The following is a 16,093-nucleotide window of genomic DNA, read 5'->3' on the forward strand; positions in this document are numbered from 1 at the left end:
TTCTTAAGAAGGCCATAGTAGCCCCTATCTTGCGAGTGGAATGCGATCTAGGCGGTATTATCAAAGTTATTTTTGCTTTGGCATAACATGTTTGGATACATTTTGCAATCCATCTTGCAATACCGAAATTAGATTTAGGATTGTTTTGGTGTGGTGGAGAAAAAGCAACAAATAGTTGCTTTGTTTTTCGAAATTATTTCTTTCTACATAATATAGTATAGTTCTTCTAACATCAAGTGTGTGTAGAGCTCGTTCTGCTACATAATCAGGTTGAGAAAACATCACAAGTAATTCAACTGATTGATTGATCTGAAAGGCAGAAACTACTTTAGGGAGAAATTTAGGATTGGTTTTAACAACCACCCTATCTTTGTGAAGTTGAAAGAAAGTCTCTTGTATGGTTAATGCCTGAATTTCACCAACTCTCCTTAGTTAGGCGATTGCTTTGAGGAAAGCAACCTTCCATGAGAGGAATTGGAATTGACATTTGTGCATCAGTTAAAGGTGGACCCATTAGCCTTGTAAGAGCTATGTTTAGGTTCCACGCTGGTGCATAGGGAACTCTTGGCGGTATCACCCTTTTTAATTCTTCCATGAAGGCTTTAATCACTGGTACTCCGAATAGAGATAAGTGTTGCCTATTGTGCAAATGTGCGGCTACTGCTGCTAGGTGTAAACAATTGGATGTGTAAGCCAATCCAGATTGCTGTAAATGCAACAGATAGCAAATTATGTTCTATATAGAAGCATCAAGTGGGTTTATGTTGTTACAGTAGATGAACAGTTTCCATTTGCTGCATAACATGGTCTAGTAGTCTGCTTTCTAGCCTCTGAGAATATTCATACAGAATGGTGGTAGTTGTAAATAACCAGACTCCAGGAATTAGGACATTTGGATTTCTGATTTCTCCATGGATCAGTCAGGAGACTGGGTGTGAGATGTAGCTTTTGAGGTGGAACAACCGACCGTTCTAACAGGGTGGCGTACCAAGGTTGAAGATCCCATATGTGGAATACTAAGATCAGTGTGGGGGATGTTTGTGTGAGCTTCCAAACCAGTGATGGAATTAGTAGAAGAGGTGTAAAGGCGTAGGCAAATATCCCTGACCAATTCATCCATGGAACATTGCCTTTGGATAGATGTTGTAGGAATTTTGTGCTGTGTACTGTAGCAAACAGATCTATTTGTGGAAACCCCCATTGTTGAAAGTAGGGGAGAAGAACTTGGGGATGAAGTTCCCACTCATGAACTTGCGGCTTGTGTCTGCTGAGCAGGTTGGCAATTTGATGGTCTACTCTTGGAAGGTGTTTAGCTAGGATATACATTTTGTGATAAATTGTCCAATTCCAAAAACTTTGTGCAAGGCGTGACAGCTGAAGAGTTTGTCCCTCCCAGTTTCTGTAGATAGGACATTGCCGTCATGTGGCCTGTGCGGACTAGGACAGTTTTTCCTACAAGGCGAGTGTGAAAAGTTTTGAGTGCTAGGAACACCGCTAGAAGTTCCAGGTAGTTGATGTGGAGACATTTGTGATTGTTTGACCACATCCCTTGTACTGTGTAATGCTGTAGAAGGGCACCCCAAACAGTTAAAGATACGCCTGCTGTTAGTACAGTCTGTGGAATAGGGTCTAAGAAGGGCGGCCGCCCTTTAGATAAGTCTTGAGGGTTCCAGCACTGCAGAGAGAAATGGGTGCGGCCGTCTACCAACACTAGATTGGTTAATTGACCCTGTGACTGATTCCACTGACGTGATAGACATTCTTGCAGAGGACGCATGTGAAGCCTTGCACGAGGTACGATTGCAATGCAGGATGCCATCATTCCCAGCAGTTGCATGAAAGCTCTGGCTGGTAATGTTTGATTGGGTTGAAATTGTAGTACTGTGGATTGAATATTGTGAATTCTGGCTTCATTGTGAGAGGCTAGAGCTTTGAGAGTGTTGAAGGAAGCACCTAGATAAGACTGCACTTGTGCAGGGCATAGGTGAGATTTTTGTGCATGGATTGCGAAACAAGTACAGATTAGAACATAAAAAGTATATTTGTTGTTGTTTCTTGTCGAGAAGTAGGCAAATTAGATGAAGCAGCTATATGCCGACTCAATATGAATAACTAGCTGGGTAACTTGAGCATCAAACCTCATCTCGCCAAAGCTACCAGTTATCAGGGACAGAATACGTGCAGCTCAGTTTTTAGTAGTGATCGAAGGCAGGAATGACTTACCCAGCTTTTGAGAGGGGAGCAATGCTGCCATTGCATTCATGGTCCAGAGGATGACGATGTTTCAAACAGAAGTTGCCACGGCACTGATCACAGATCACCTTCATCATTTCCTTCTGCTTGCAGCCTGGCTTCAAACACCTGTTGGTATAAATCTAAACAGAAGCAAATTAAATCAACACAGAGGCCAGAGGCTCAGCTCAGATGTGAAAATGGAGCATCACTGCACCAAGTGCTGACTGCAGAAAGAGACACAGGCAAAAACAACTCCCCAAAAAGATAATTAAAAAAAAACAAAACACAAAAACATGCTGAATGCAGATACCTTGTTGCTCACACTGTCCCAGAAGAGTGGTGCAATTACAACCCTACCCCCCTCACTTCAGAGTCGAGTAACAATGTGTAGAATGAAAATGTTACTTACCTGTAACAATAGTGGACCGTGAAGGAAACCATCAATCTTATTGGAATACTCCTGCCCGTCATGGTGGATCGGATGTAAAATGGAGCAGGGCCCACTCACATCGGTAAATACATTTACTTATTTGGGCCAGGATTACCCAAGAACATTCCAAAACCCCGTCAGTGCACGGCAGCCATTCCTTTAGTTTCATTTTCTCCTCAGTGTAAACCAAGGGAAAGATGGTTCGCACGTGATGTTATTGTAACCATCAACCAGCATGAAACCTCTGGAGGAAGAGGCTCGTTACAACAGAGTAGAGGCAGTGAGCATCAGAAGGAAGGTCACTGCTTACCACAAGGTGACAGTCTCCTGGAGCTCCTAAGAACACAGGCAGAAGGCCACAGACACTGTCTAGCAAATACCTCAAATACCTCAAGACTAGTCAATGTAGAAAGGGAGAGATGGGTTAGACATGTTGAACAATGCACAGAGGAAGGAAGCAGAGAGCAAGGATCCGTCATCCAGCCGCTTCTGCCCTGGGAGAGTCCAAAGAAAAGCAGCAGCCTGTGCAATTATATGCAGATGGCATTGAAATCCTATCTGCCGAAAGCCATTTGATCCTGTACAATTAACAACTACAACTGTTCTTTGCTTGGGTATCTAATGAAACCAAAAGGAAGTGTACTCAGTGCTCCTCCCTGGTGGAGTGGAATGTAAAGGTTTTGCATATCAGAAGAACCCATGGTGGAGAAATAACGTTTTAAGACACTTTCCATCGTGGTGGTTCCAGAAGGGGGAATTAGTTTCAACAAGCTTTACTCAGTGATCTGCCACACCTAAATATAGATATTTAATTTTACAGCTTCCGAAGGTCAACAATTTTTGTAAGGCACAACTTTGGCTTCATTCTCCACCTGAAATTAAATGTGTGGGACAAAATACCATGCGGAAGAAAGTTGCTAAGAGAAACTCTACCTTGCGTTTCCGCTGAGCGGGATCAGACTTACAGTCCTGGTCGATGTGTGCCCCAACGACAATGTCTGGCATTAGTCCTCGTTTCACAGGGATAGGGGTGTTACAGAGTGGACACACAGGCACCTGCACATCCTGAAAATACAAGCACACAGGTGCATAAGAACACGCTAGGTGCATAGCGGGTGAGAGCAGTGACGTATCATCACAAGAGACGACCAAGCGCACCAGCCTTCGTAAGCTGTTTGGGCATCGGGGCTGGGGCGCAGAAGGAATCGCAGACAAAAGGAAAATATGGTAGAAGTAAAGCGCCAGTCCAGTCGGGTGAGGAGGAAGCAGGACTGCAGTCCTTGCCCTATGTTCAGGAATAGTCAGAAGAGAGAGTAGACTGGGCATGCCAGATTCAGTCACTGCCCACGGAATATAGGAAAGCGGTGCAAGGTCAGAAGCAGACACAGAAGAAAGAGGCTCTATCTAGTAGAAAGGAACAACAACTGGACCAGAGCTAGGCATGAACAGGAAAGGATGTGTACATTTTATTGACTGGCCAGTTGTAATAAAGCGCTGTAAAGGTGACATTCGGCATGGGGTGACTGGCACACAGACTAAGAGGCATGTTGCAAGCTCAGAGCTCAGCTCATAGCAGAGTATTCAGTTAGTACCCGCAACATGCAACTCGTTCAGAGTTTGTCTCTACACTTAATTAGGCAGGAGGAAGCCAGAGTCATAGAAGAGAACAGCAGTACATGAAAGAGTGGGCAGCCTATATCTATACATGGAAGAATTCAACAATCGGGACACAAGAGCAAAATACAGGAAGGGAAAAATAGGCGTGAGTGCCAAAAGCGCCCTCTAAAAAAGACAAACGCAAGACTTCAAGCGGAGCTTGCTGTAGGCTCCTGGCAAGTTGTGAGAAAGAAGAATCCTTTGAGCTCATGAGTGTGAGGAAAGAGCTCAGAGACAGTTGTGCAAGGAAAGCTAGTGTTTAGCACAGAGCGTAAAAAAGTTAGAGTTAAAGCTGGGCAGAGTGAGCAGCAGGTACAGAGGTAGCAGCATACACATGGCACAGGTCAGTACTGCCAACACACAGCATCCATGGGCATGAGAAGGAGTGAAATGGGGCTAAAGATGGAAGACAGAATAGTGAAAACGGTGACGGCAATAACAACACATGAAGACAACGAAAGTGAGCTTAGCCTGAAGAGATCAGGAGGTCTTCTGGAACCAGCAGCCAAGAGCGATCAGCAGTTACCTTCTTGTAGGCAGAGGTGCACGAGTGCTGGATGTACGTGATGTGGTCTTTGCAGAAAATCTGTTCGCACGCGTCACATTTCATGGGCAGGAAATCTGTAGAGATGGTAGTGCAAAGCAAGGATAAGGATCCTCAAACAGCAAAGTCATGTACAATACCAGCTGCCTCTAAGCCAACCCAGAGGAACACAAATACCAAGAGGGGGGGGGGGGGGGGGGGGGGGGGGGGTGAAGGAGGGGTTAGTCCGTCCATGCAACTGAGTAGCATTCTCAAACGAGAGAGAGCTAGCAGTTGCTAGCTTGTCGAACAATACAAAACCAAAGGGGATGATGGACGGAGTGTTGAACATTGCAAGCACTCACCCCCAGTCAACTGATCTGGGTTTAATCCATCATCATTCTTTAGCTCACTCCACCACCCCAGTTCAGACATGGCCATATGCAAATCTGTCTTGACCCTGTGCCTCATGGGAACAGTCCAGCCCGAACTGCCAAGCCATGTCTTCCTTGGACCGGAAACAAGCATCCTGGGACAGTTTTTTTGGCTAATCAGCGGTCATCAGCCAGGCTAGCTTGAATCCAGCGGCAAAGTGAGCAAGGGAACCACATCTGGGCATACCCTTTGGTTTTGCGTTGCTAGCTTGTCAGAAATGTGATGCGGATGAACAAAGACATCAGTTTATTACTAGTTTTTCATGACTGCAGTCAGTTTAAACATCCAATATAACAGCAAAAAATGAAATCCAAGCCGTGTGCCCATATGTTAAATAATTACATATTTCGCTGAAACTGTTCATGCAAGCATACAAAGTTTGTTATCCTTCAATTAAAAATGATCAACTTGAAGTCAACTTCGTTCTATCAGACCTCACGGGACAGGATTACCCCACTGACCTCTGTAGGTCTCAAGTAACAGTGCATCACTCGGGCCGCTGGTCTCTCTGGTGGGCAAGGCCACCTTATCTGACAGGATGTAGCACAGGAGCAGCCAGTGGGCACATTCTAGTGGGTATTGTCCAAGTAACAGAAACAACCAAGGGTAGAACTCCGCAATTGTGTGTGCGCAGAGACCTTGGTCTGAATTGTACGACCAGCTACTGAGCAGAGCTGCACTAACCAATATCTTGTTCTGAAGTCTTTCACAGGGAAGTAAATAAGGACACTGGCGGTCTGTAAATACTTCCAAAGAACTGTTGGGTTCCACTCATTCTGCTCAACAAGACCAGGAATTAGTTGGTTATGGACAGCATGCTTGTCAGGCTGGGAGGTCCTTTTGAGCACATCAGACAAATGTTTAGATAGAAGTTAAGAACAAGGACTATAGAAGTTAAGTTAAGCAATTACATTTCGAGAATATTAAGTGAGCTGTTGTAGAAATAAATCAGCATTAGTTCTATTTAAAACCTGTTCAAGAGAAGAGTTAAAAGGATGAACATTTGCACTGGCCTCAACAGAGCGAGCTGAATAGAACTATGACTGCAGGACAGAGGAACCCTGTCAGAGCTGCGGCTGGTCCCATTGATGGAACTGGGTGAGTCGGGAGAGGAGTGACCCAGGACAGGTCTCTTTAATGGGGCATTAGTGTTGGCAGCACGTTGGTGCATTTACAGGGCTAGAAAGATTTCTCACTGCAATACTCAGCTGTACATGTAGACAATTGACGGTTCATACACTGCCAACCAATGCCCGCTTGGAACATTCAATAAATGCAGTAGCTGAGTAATGTCTATCTGCATAGCTCACCGTGGAGTAGGGAAGTGAGCAGCAAAGACTAATTAGCAGATCAAGATGTCTTCGTGGAAAATAGAGCAAACTTTTCTGTAGTTGGGCTAGAATATATTTAGGCTTTTCTGTTTTCAGTTTCTATTGTTCGTAAATTCTAGTGGGGTTTTTTCAGTGTTCAATACCTTTAAATAACAGAGGTTATACATTTTCTCACCATTAAAAATAACAGAAACAGTGTTTTTCCAGTGTTAATGGAAAGTTTTGCTTTTATTGTTGCTTGCTTTCCGCCCCGATAGTGCATGGTACCTCAACAGTGTATATGAGGTCCAATATATCTTTACAAATCAAACTTACTGCAGTACACTATACAATACTTCTTCAGGGAGTCTTTGGTCATACGTGCTTGCAATTTCCTTCCCATGTAAACTTATCTGTGAAAAGTCCTCTCAACATTAGCAATTGTGACAGGCAACACCTAAACAGCCAGTACATAATTTGCTAACTCTGGCCACTGACAGCTTTCCAGGCCAATACTGGTGCATCTGAAGATTGTGATTCTCTGGGGCAAGTTCAGCAACATATGCATTGAACTGGGTGCATAGGCTCTCAGTTATTGAAGCAGTCAAAAATGAAGCAGTACTTTTCAGAGTCCGGAGATCCTTCCCCTTTAGGGAAGGGATCTAGAACTTGCGCAGAGTACCACAGTGAGGCTTCACGGACTTCAAATGCTATGGTTGGTGAAGGGACATTTCTATGCATCACTGCAAACCATTTCTCATGTAGGCCTCAAAATAGCCTAAATATTTTACTAGACCTGCTGATCTACAGACTTAAATAATCCACTTGTCCTAAATATAATGCTCTTGACCCATGAACCGTTTTCAAATTATGTGATCCTGGCCAAGTATTATAATTCACTGAGACGCCATTTTCTTCAGTATCACATATGAGAGCGCCTTCAAATCCGAGAGTTCAGCACGTCTACTGTACAGAAAACTCATGTTTGATTTAATCGATTAAACTTTTGCTCCATATATAATATAAATCTAACCACGTGTATGATACACATGACCACTGACAATCTTCAGTACATTAACCACATTGTCATCAGAGAAGGGCACAAATGTTTTGCAGATCATGTTTAAAAACGAACTTTTAATAAATACATAACTGAAGCATAAAGTAGCAGCACATTGTCGTTTGCAATCAGCAGATTTTACATTGAAACTGACAATTTCCTATTGAGGTGGTTTGGACAATGTCTGGAAATAGAGTTTCTGTAAATATTTGTCATTTGCACATCACTAAGTAAAGTGTTCTGATTAGTTTTGCTCCTATGTAAATCATTGTTTGCATCAAATTTCAGAATTACAATTTTTTTTCCATAATTCTGGATTTTTCAATACTTGTACTATTCATTTAGAAGCTGCTTTTAAATGTTGTGTTAGAAAAAGAAACTGACATGTTAGAGCCTTTTGTTTCACAATTATTGTCCGATAAATCACTTGAAAAAAAGCACAGACTATAATAAGAGAAAGAAAATTAAACACCATATCCTAGGAACAGATAAGCAACAAGTAGTGAAAAGACAAACTGACATTTGACATCTGTGCTTGAACAGATAGCAAATGTGTCAAACGAGATTTAAAGGCATTTTAGTGCTCATTCACTTCTTGAACGAACAGAGCACTTGTTCCTTTCAGCTTAAGTTAACTCGCCAGCAAGGACGAGTGAATGCTGAAAAAAGCTCAACCTGATAAAATCTCACTCGCAATTGCAAGTGGATTTTTCAAGGCCTGTCATGCATTGTAAAGAAATATCTCCTGAATTGCTCCTCAATATTTCTCTGCTTACCAACTGCCCAGCCTACTCTCAAGAAGATGCTACACATCTACACCGATTAACACTGAACACTTGGTAGACAAGGGTGTTTTCAAGACGCCTGAAATGGCAGAAACCGGTCCCCGGAAGCTTGTTTCCTTCCCAGTGTAAGAATTGGCTTTTGTAGTCTGGTCTGCCCTGTTCCCATGATGTACTGGGCCAGGGACAGACTAATTTGCATACAGCCAGGTTCTGAAACTGGGATGGTGCAATGAGCTAAAAAACGGTGTTGGATCTAGCCCTGATCTCTTGACTGGGTGAGAGTGCTCTGCTTAATTCAGAGACTCTGTCCATCACCACCCCTTGTTGTAAATAATTTTGTCCACCCTAAGCGTGGAAGGGTATACTCAGATGTGAGTCCCTTGCTCATGGCACCATCAGGATTCAAGCAAGCCGGGCCGAAGACGCCTGAAATGGCAGAAACCGGTCCCCGGAAGCTTGTTTCCTTCCCAGTGTAAGAATTGGCTTTTGTAGTCTGGTCTGCCCTGTTCCCATGATGCACTGGGCCAGGGACAGACTAATTTGCATACAGCCAGGTTCTGAAACTGGGATGGTGCAATGAGCTAAAAAACGGTGTTGGATCTAGCCCTGATCTCTTGACTGGGTGAGAGTACTCTGCTTAATTCAGAGACTCTGTCCATCACCACCCCTTGTTGTAAATAAACGAGATTTAAAGGCATTTTAGTGCTCATTCACTTCTTGAACGAACAGAGCACTTGTTACTTTCAGCTTAAGTTAACTCGCCAGCAAGGACGAGTGAATGCTGAAAAAAGCTCAACCTGATAAAATCTCACTCGCAATTGCAAGTGGATTTTTCGAGGCCTGTCATACATTGTAAAGAAATATCTCCTGAATTGCTCCTCAATATTTCTCTGCTTACCAACTGCCCAGCCTACTCTCAAGAAGATGCTACACATCTACACCGATTAACACTGAACACTTGGTAGACAAGGGTGTTTTCAGACTTTTTGATTAGGTCTGTTACAGCACTCATATTTTCCAGTAAAAATCTAATAATGCGGAGTCTACTTTTTTCACATCACTATCATTATGTGGCCAAAGATACTCACATTTCTTGCCTTCGCCATCATCACTAAGCAAAAATCCTGTAAATGGTCACCACATGCATAAAATAGCATTCACGGCCTCTAGGACTGAGAACCACCGGCTAAATGACACAGTTGGGATGAACATAATGGAGCATGCTTCATGAACTCTGAAGATTATAAAGATGCGTTCAGCATACCATCTAGCAAGTGGCAAGGATCTCTTACAGCACTGTTACTCAAAGTGCGGGATTATTTTAAAAGGGATAGTTTTCAAACAATTTAGAAACATTCATTCTTTCCTCCGGTCCTCAGATTTGTGATCATGAAGAAAAAGGAGGAAAAGATTAATAAACCAATTGCCTAAGAACACACAATGAGGAACTGAAATCTGAATTAGGTCTAGTAAAACCTATAGTAACAGTTAAGAATTAGCGTGATGCATCTATCAGTCTAATGAAGGCGTTTGAGTGTTAATAAGCTCACATGTAATAGTGGAGGGATCAATGTATGTTTTATTTTAGTGCTTTACCTTTTCTCTGCAATATAGATTAGCCCGACCAGAGCCATTTTGTGGCCTAGTCTGCTTGCAGCATTAATGGAAACCTACGGAAACCTGCCATTATACTTAGCAAGAATCGTTCTCTTGAGAAATAGTCTGATAAATGTAGCCAACTGCTGCTTCTGCCAGTTAGGCCTGTCAAGGTTGTAGGTAGGGGAAGGCTGGATAAGCACATTCCAGGAGGTGCTGTGTGGACTCTCCTAGAGCTGGCAGAGGGGAGTCACCCTCCTCGACCTTGCTATAACGAGCTGAGCTAAACTAAGGATGCTTTGTGTTCCATATATGGTCTGTCCTTTGCACCAACCTGTACCAACTTGTATTTTTCCTTCTTAGGTAACTGTTTCGAAATGTAACAGTATATATGTGATCGGTTGATAATGTGCCAGCAGTCTTCTCGGCGGACCTCGAGGGGTTATGTTGAGAGAGGCTCCTCTGGCAGAGTGGTTTGTTTAATAAACGATTGAACCTTCTACACTGCCAAGGGACTGATTATTGGCAATTGGTATTAGGGCTATTTGTAAGTATAGCTCTATAGGGTTGTAATTATTTTTTCGGTACTTCAGTTGGCGACTCCGCCGGGACTCCGCGTTGGGGTCGTCCCTCTGTAATCAGAAAGGAAAGGGACATTGGGAAGGGTTATCTTGATCGGGGGGTGAGGAAAATCGACCGAAAGTTCGAGGGTTGCTCCGCTCTCCCGATCGAGAGAGCCTCAGCTGCTAGTGACCCCACGCCGGAGTCCTACGGGTGTAACCCGGGAACAGTCCTCATGTAACGTAACTGGTGCTATGTAAAGCGCTCTGATAGCAGATTCGGTTCGGGTCTAGTTCGCGCTATATAAAACTCTGCAAAAAAAAACACCAAAAAAAAAAAAACCACGTTGGTCTACAGGAGTTGGCAGTGGAGAAGCTTGCAATCGAACCTGAGTGCACCAGGTGAGTGATTTTGTTTCGTCTCGTGTTGGATATCCTTTGGATTTGAATTTGGTGGTTTTTATGCCACGGAGAACTCAGAAGGGGGTCTGATGGGGCAGTATCAAGACCGCATGGGCAGACGCTCCTGTTTTGGAATATCTTGGAGAATAATAGAGATAATACCAGACACCTTGGTGTAACTTATGGAAGAAGTTTATACCCGGACGGATTGCTCTCGGAAACGCTGACAGCGGAGATTGGGTAGCCCTCGGACAGATCTGGAGCGGTGCTTGAAAAAGCGGGCTCAGCCAGAATAGTCTGGGAGGTTAACCATGAAGGCTGTCGGATGGTCCGTAGGTCGGTCTGTGGTTTGAAGAACCTGTGTGGCTATCTCTAGGCAGTCCAAGGACAAGACTGTTTGATTCTGATGTTTGATTTTGGGTCTTTTTAGGAATTTGAAAGAAAACTTGAGTTCTCCATAGGTGGGAGTCGACGGGCTCCACCTTCTGTTTGATATAAATTGTTCGTCTTTTATGTTGATGTAAAGATTGTTGTCGTTTTTATCTGTGTGTGATAGAATTCGATTGTGACCATGGCCATGTGTATGAGAGTGTTGTAAATAACATTTGTCTTTTCAGCTAGAAGTATTTTAGACGACACAGGAGGGGCAATACCGTGTTTTAGTAAAGTATGCTTTGGCTGTATTTGCCGGAGGGGTACGAGACTGGAGGAAAGCCAACCGGCCGCTCCGGAGGGGAGCCCCAGCTATGATATGTATTGTAAGCATGGGATTACCCCACTGTTATTCAATACCCTATGGCATAAATACACTAAAGATTATATAGAATTACTGTGGCCGCTGACAGGATCCTTTGATGAGAAAAAGATTCAGTATTTGCAGGACCGTCTGTTTGCTAAACGCAGCAGACAGGCCATGTTTGGCACCCTTAATACATGGCAGAAAGAAGCAAAAAGGAGACTTATTAGAGCAGAGAAATTAATAAAGATAAAACAAGGACAGACTAACACAGAAAGCCATTGCTCATGATAAAAATCAGACCGAACAAAATATCGAGTGTTTAGATAGGCAGTTTAGGCTACAAGTAGACAAAAGTTATGTGACTCTGAATGAACCAGAGGATGAAATAGAGGATTTACTGAATGTTCGACCTCCCCCACCATACGCGCCACAATGCATATACCCCGCTGTACCTCTACACACGGCTACGACCCCTTCTGCCTCCACACCGGAGGTAGACGTGTCTCTCACCCCCCTGGGTGCTACTCGCGCCACCCCTACCTCATTAAGAGACACGGCTACCCTTATCCCTGACACACGGCAGCCCCCGGGAACTTCCCGTATAGTCCTGGCAGCACCGAGTCCCATATGGACATCACAATCAGCTAGTGTGACACCTGAGGAAAGGGATCATACTCCACTAGGGGATCCAGGTGGGATAAACGCTAGGCGACTGTTTACGAGAGCCTCACTGGGCTATAGTGAGAAGGAGGCTATAGCAGAACAATCAATCAAGAAATTTGTATAGCGCGCTACTCACCCAGAGGGTCTCAAGGCGCTTGGGGGAGGGGGGTCCGCTACTGCTCGAACAGCCAGGTCTTGAGTTGCTTCCTGAAGGAGAGGTGGTCTTGGGTACGACGGAGGTGGATGGGGAGGGAGTTCTAAGTCTTGGCTGCCAGGTAGGAGAAGGATCTTCCTCCCATGGTGGCTCTTCGAATGCGTGGAACTACGGCGAGGGCGTGGTTGGTCGATCGTAGCTGGCAGGTGGGAGTGTAGAAGGTCAGGCGGTTGTTGAGGTACCTGGGGCCCAGGTCGTGGAGGGACTTGTGTGCGTGGGTAAGGAGACGGAACGTGATTCTCTTGCTGACGGGGAGCCAGTGCAGGTCTCTCAGGTGTTCGGAGATGTGGCTGTGTCGGGGGATGTCCAGGATGAGTCGTGCGGAGACGTTCTGGATGCGTTGGAGTTTTTTCTGCAGTTTGGTTGTGGTTCCGGTGTAGAGGGTGTTTCTGTAGTCCAGTCGACTGGTGACGAGTGCTTGGGTGACCGTCTTCCTAGTTTCGGTGAGGAACCATCGGAAAATCTTTCAGAGCATGCGTAGAATGTTGAAACACGATGATGAGACGGCATTGACCTGTCTGGTCATCGAGAGGGAGGAGTCCAGGATGAAGCCCAGGTTGCGTGCATGGTCCGTTGGTTTGGGTGCGCTGTCTGGGGCCGGGGGCCACCAGGAGTCGTCCCAGGCAGAGGGTGATGATCCAAGGATGAGGACTTCCGTCTTGTCAGAGTTCAGTTTCAGGCGGTTGTTCTTCATCCACTCGGCTATTTCTTTCATCCCTTCGTGTAGGTTGGTTCTGGCGGTGGCAGGGTCGTTGGTGAGGAAGAGGATTAGCTGGGTGTCGTCGGCGTAGGAGATGATGTTGTGGTTGTGTTGGCGTGCGATGGCTCCGAGGGGGCTCATGTAGACGTTGAAGAGGGTGGGGCTGAGTGATGATCCTTGTGGTACGCCGCAGATGACTTCGGTGGCCTTGGATCTGAACGGGGGGAGGCGGACTCTCTGGGATCTTCCGGCGAGGAGCGAGATGATCCACTCCAGTGCCTTCTCTTGGATTCCGATGTTCCTGAGGCGTTGTACTAGGGTGCGGTGGCAGACAGTATCGAATGCTGCGGAGAGGTCCAGGAGGAGGAGGGCCGCTGTTTCCCTGTTGTCGAGCAACGTTCGGATGTCGTCAGTGGCTGCGATGAGGGCGGTCTCGGTGCTGTGGTTGGCTCGGAAGCCGGACTGTGAGTGGTCGAGGGATCCGTTCGTCTCGAGGAACGCGGCAAGCTGACTGTTGATGGTCTTCTCGATTACTTTGTTGGGGAACGGGAGGAGCGAGATGGGGCGGTAGTTCTTTAGGTCGGTGGGGTCTGCTGAGGGTTTCTTCAAGAGGGCGCTGAGTTCGGCATGCTTCCAGCTTTCCGGGAAGGTGGCGGTGTTGAAGGAGCAGTTGACGATGTCCCGGAGTTGGGGTGCGATGACGGAGTCGGCCTTATTGAAGACGTAGTGGGGGCATGGGTCGGTTGGCGATCCGGAGTGGATGGTGTTAATCGTGCAGATGGTGTCTTCGGTGTTGACAGGGGTCCAGGCGCGGAGGGTGGTGGTGGGGGGCGTTGGTTCTGTGGTTGGGTGCGTGGTCTGTTCGCCGAAGCTGTTGTGTATGTCGGCGATCTTGCTGTGGAAGAACGAGGCGAGAGAGTCGCAGAGGTCTTGTGAGGGAGTGATGTCGTTACCGGCGCTGGGGTTGGAGAGCTCTTTGACGATGCTGAAGAGTTCCTTGCTGTTGTGTGCGTTGTGGTCTGGTCGGTCCTTGAATGCTGACTTCTTGGTGGTGTGGATCAGCTGGTGGTGTTAGCGGGTGGCGTGCTTGAGGGCGGTCATGTTGTCTGTGGTCAGGTTTTTTCGCCAGACTCTCGAGGGTACGGCAGTTCTCCTTGGAGTTCTTGAGGTAGTCGTTGAACCAGGGGGCTTTCTTGCTTCCGGGCCTGCTGGGATGGTTTTTCAGGGGTGCGAGGTCGTCAGCGCAGTTGGTGATCCACTGTGTGAGGTTGTTGGCTGCTTGGTTGGGGTCCGTTGATCTGGTGGGAGGGTTCTGGTTCAGTGATGTGGTGAGCTGGTCGGTGGTGATCTTGTTCCAGCTCCTGAGGGGAACCTGTTGTGGGTGGTGGTGAGGCGTGGTCTTTCTGAAGCTGAAGTGGACGCAGCTGTGGTCTGTCCAGTGTAGTCCGGTTGAGTGGCTGAAGGAGATGTACTTGCTGGAGGAGAAGATTGGGTCGAGCGTGTGTCCGGCGTAGTGGGTGGGGGTGTTCACCAGTTGCTTGAGTGAAAGGTTGGCGAGGTTGTCCAGCAGGGTGGTGGTGGTGTTGTCGTTGTTGTTCTCCAGGTGGAAGTTGAGGTCCCCTAGGAGAATGTAGTCAGCGGAGGGAAGGGCGTGTGGGCTGATGAAGTCTGCGACGTCTTCGCTGAATTGTGTGCGGGGTCCTGGGGGTCGGTAGATGAGGGTGCCTCTGAGTGTGGTCGGTGTGTATCTGGAAGTGAAGGTGTTTGGCGGTTGTGAGGGTGTCGTCGGAGTTGGTCGTGATGCGAATGGTGTTCTTGTGAACGATGGCGATGCCTCCTCCCGTCTGGTTGACGCGGTCCCTTCGGGTGATCTTGTATCCATCGGGGATGGCTATGGCGATGTCGGGCGCTGAGGAGGCGTTCATCCAGGTTTCCGTGAGGAAGGCGACGTCCGGAGATGTGGTGTCGAGCAGGTTCCATAGTTCCACGGCGTGTCTGTGGACGGAGCGGGTGTTGAGCAGGATGCACTTCAGGTGGTTGTTGTTGGTGCTCAGCTTGGCGGGGGCGGGAGCAGTGCAGTGCAGGTCCGGATGCAGGAGAACTTGCAGGATCGGCAGTTGAAGGGTCCGTGGGTGCGTCCTGGGGCGGTTCGGTGGCAGCCGGGGAGTCGGCCGGTGTTGAGTACGCAGAGGGTGGCGGCGTCGTACGTCCGGCGGGTGGGATGGCATCTGCGGGGGCCAGGGGGTCTGGCGATGGGTGCGGTCCAGGCGCAGACGGGCTTGCCTTTGGCGCGCCTTCGGCGCACCATTGGCGCGTGAACGCTGCGCGTACGTGCAGACTGCCATAAATGGAAAGTGGGGGGGGGGGGGGGCGGAGCGAGGGCGGAGCAGCTGGGAGGCGGAAGTGGGGTGGGGAGGGGAGCGGTGATGCTGGAGAAAACGGCGGTGGAGGCCGCGGGGGAGCAGCGGCAGAAAACGGCGGTGGAGGCACAGAACGATCAGGGGCACAACGATGCAAACGATAACAAAACAAATACAGGCACAATACTGAGGTCAGGGGGCAGGGGGCAGAAACAATACTGGCGCAACACTGGGAGCGAGAGCAGGGGCACAGGGGAACAGGGGTACAACAGTTGACAATGAAAATTAACAATTACAGGCACAATTCAGGGGGCAGATACAAACTTGGCGGCGGCAAGCGGGTCCCGGGCACACTCGGGGTGGGCCACGCGGCGGGAGGAGCGACCGGCTCTGACCAGGTCAGGCAGTTAAATGGATGCGGAAGG

At 47.2% G+C, this 16,093-nt stretch overlaps 1 protein-coding gene across 7 annotated transcripts in view; it reads right to left on the reverse strand.

The window, feature by feature from the left end:
- The window catches only part of ZFAND2B (zinc finger AN1-type containing 2B), a 113,795-nt gene that overhangs the window by 75,943 nt on the left and 21,759 nt on the right, over positions 1-16,093 (reverse strand). For all 7 annotated transcript variants that reach the window (XM_078679144.1, XM_078679145.1, XM_078679146.1 and 4 more), the window contains exons 3-5: positions 4,848-4,942; positions 3,599-3,730; positions 2,224-2,375 (exon numbers count right to left, since the gene is read on the reverse strand). In XM_078679144.1, coding sequence (XP_078535270.1) covers positions 2,224-2,375; positions 3,599-3,730; positions 4,848-4,942 — 379 coding nt within the window. The remainder of the gene's footprint in view (positions 1-2,223; positions 2,376-3,598; positions 3,731-4,847; positions 4,943-16,093) is intronic.

The sequence above is a fragment of the Lissotriton helveticus genome, chromosome 3_1 (genome assembly GCF_964261635.1).
Source record: "Lissotriton helveticus chromosome 3_1, aLisHel1.1, whole genome shotgun sequence".
Taxonomy (NCBI): Eukaryota; Metazoa; Chordata; class Amphibia; order Caudata; family Salamandridae; genus Lissotriton; species Lissotriton helveticus.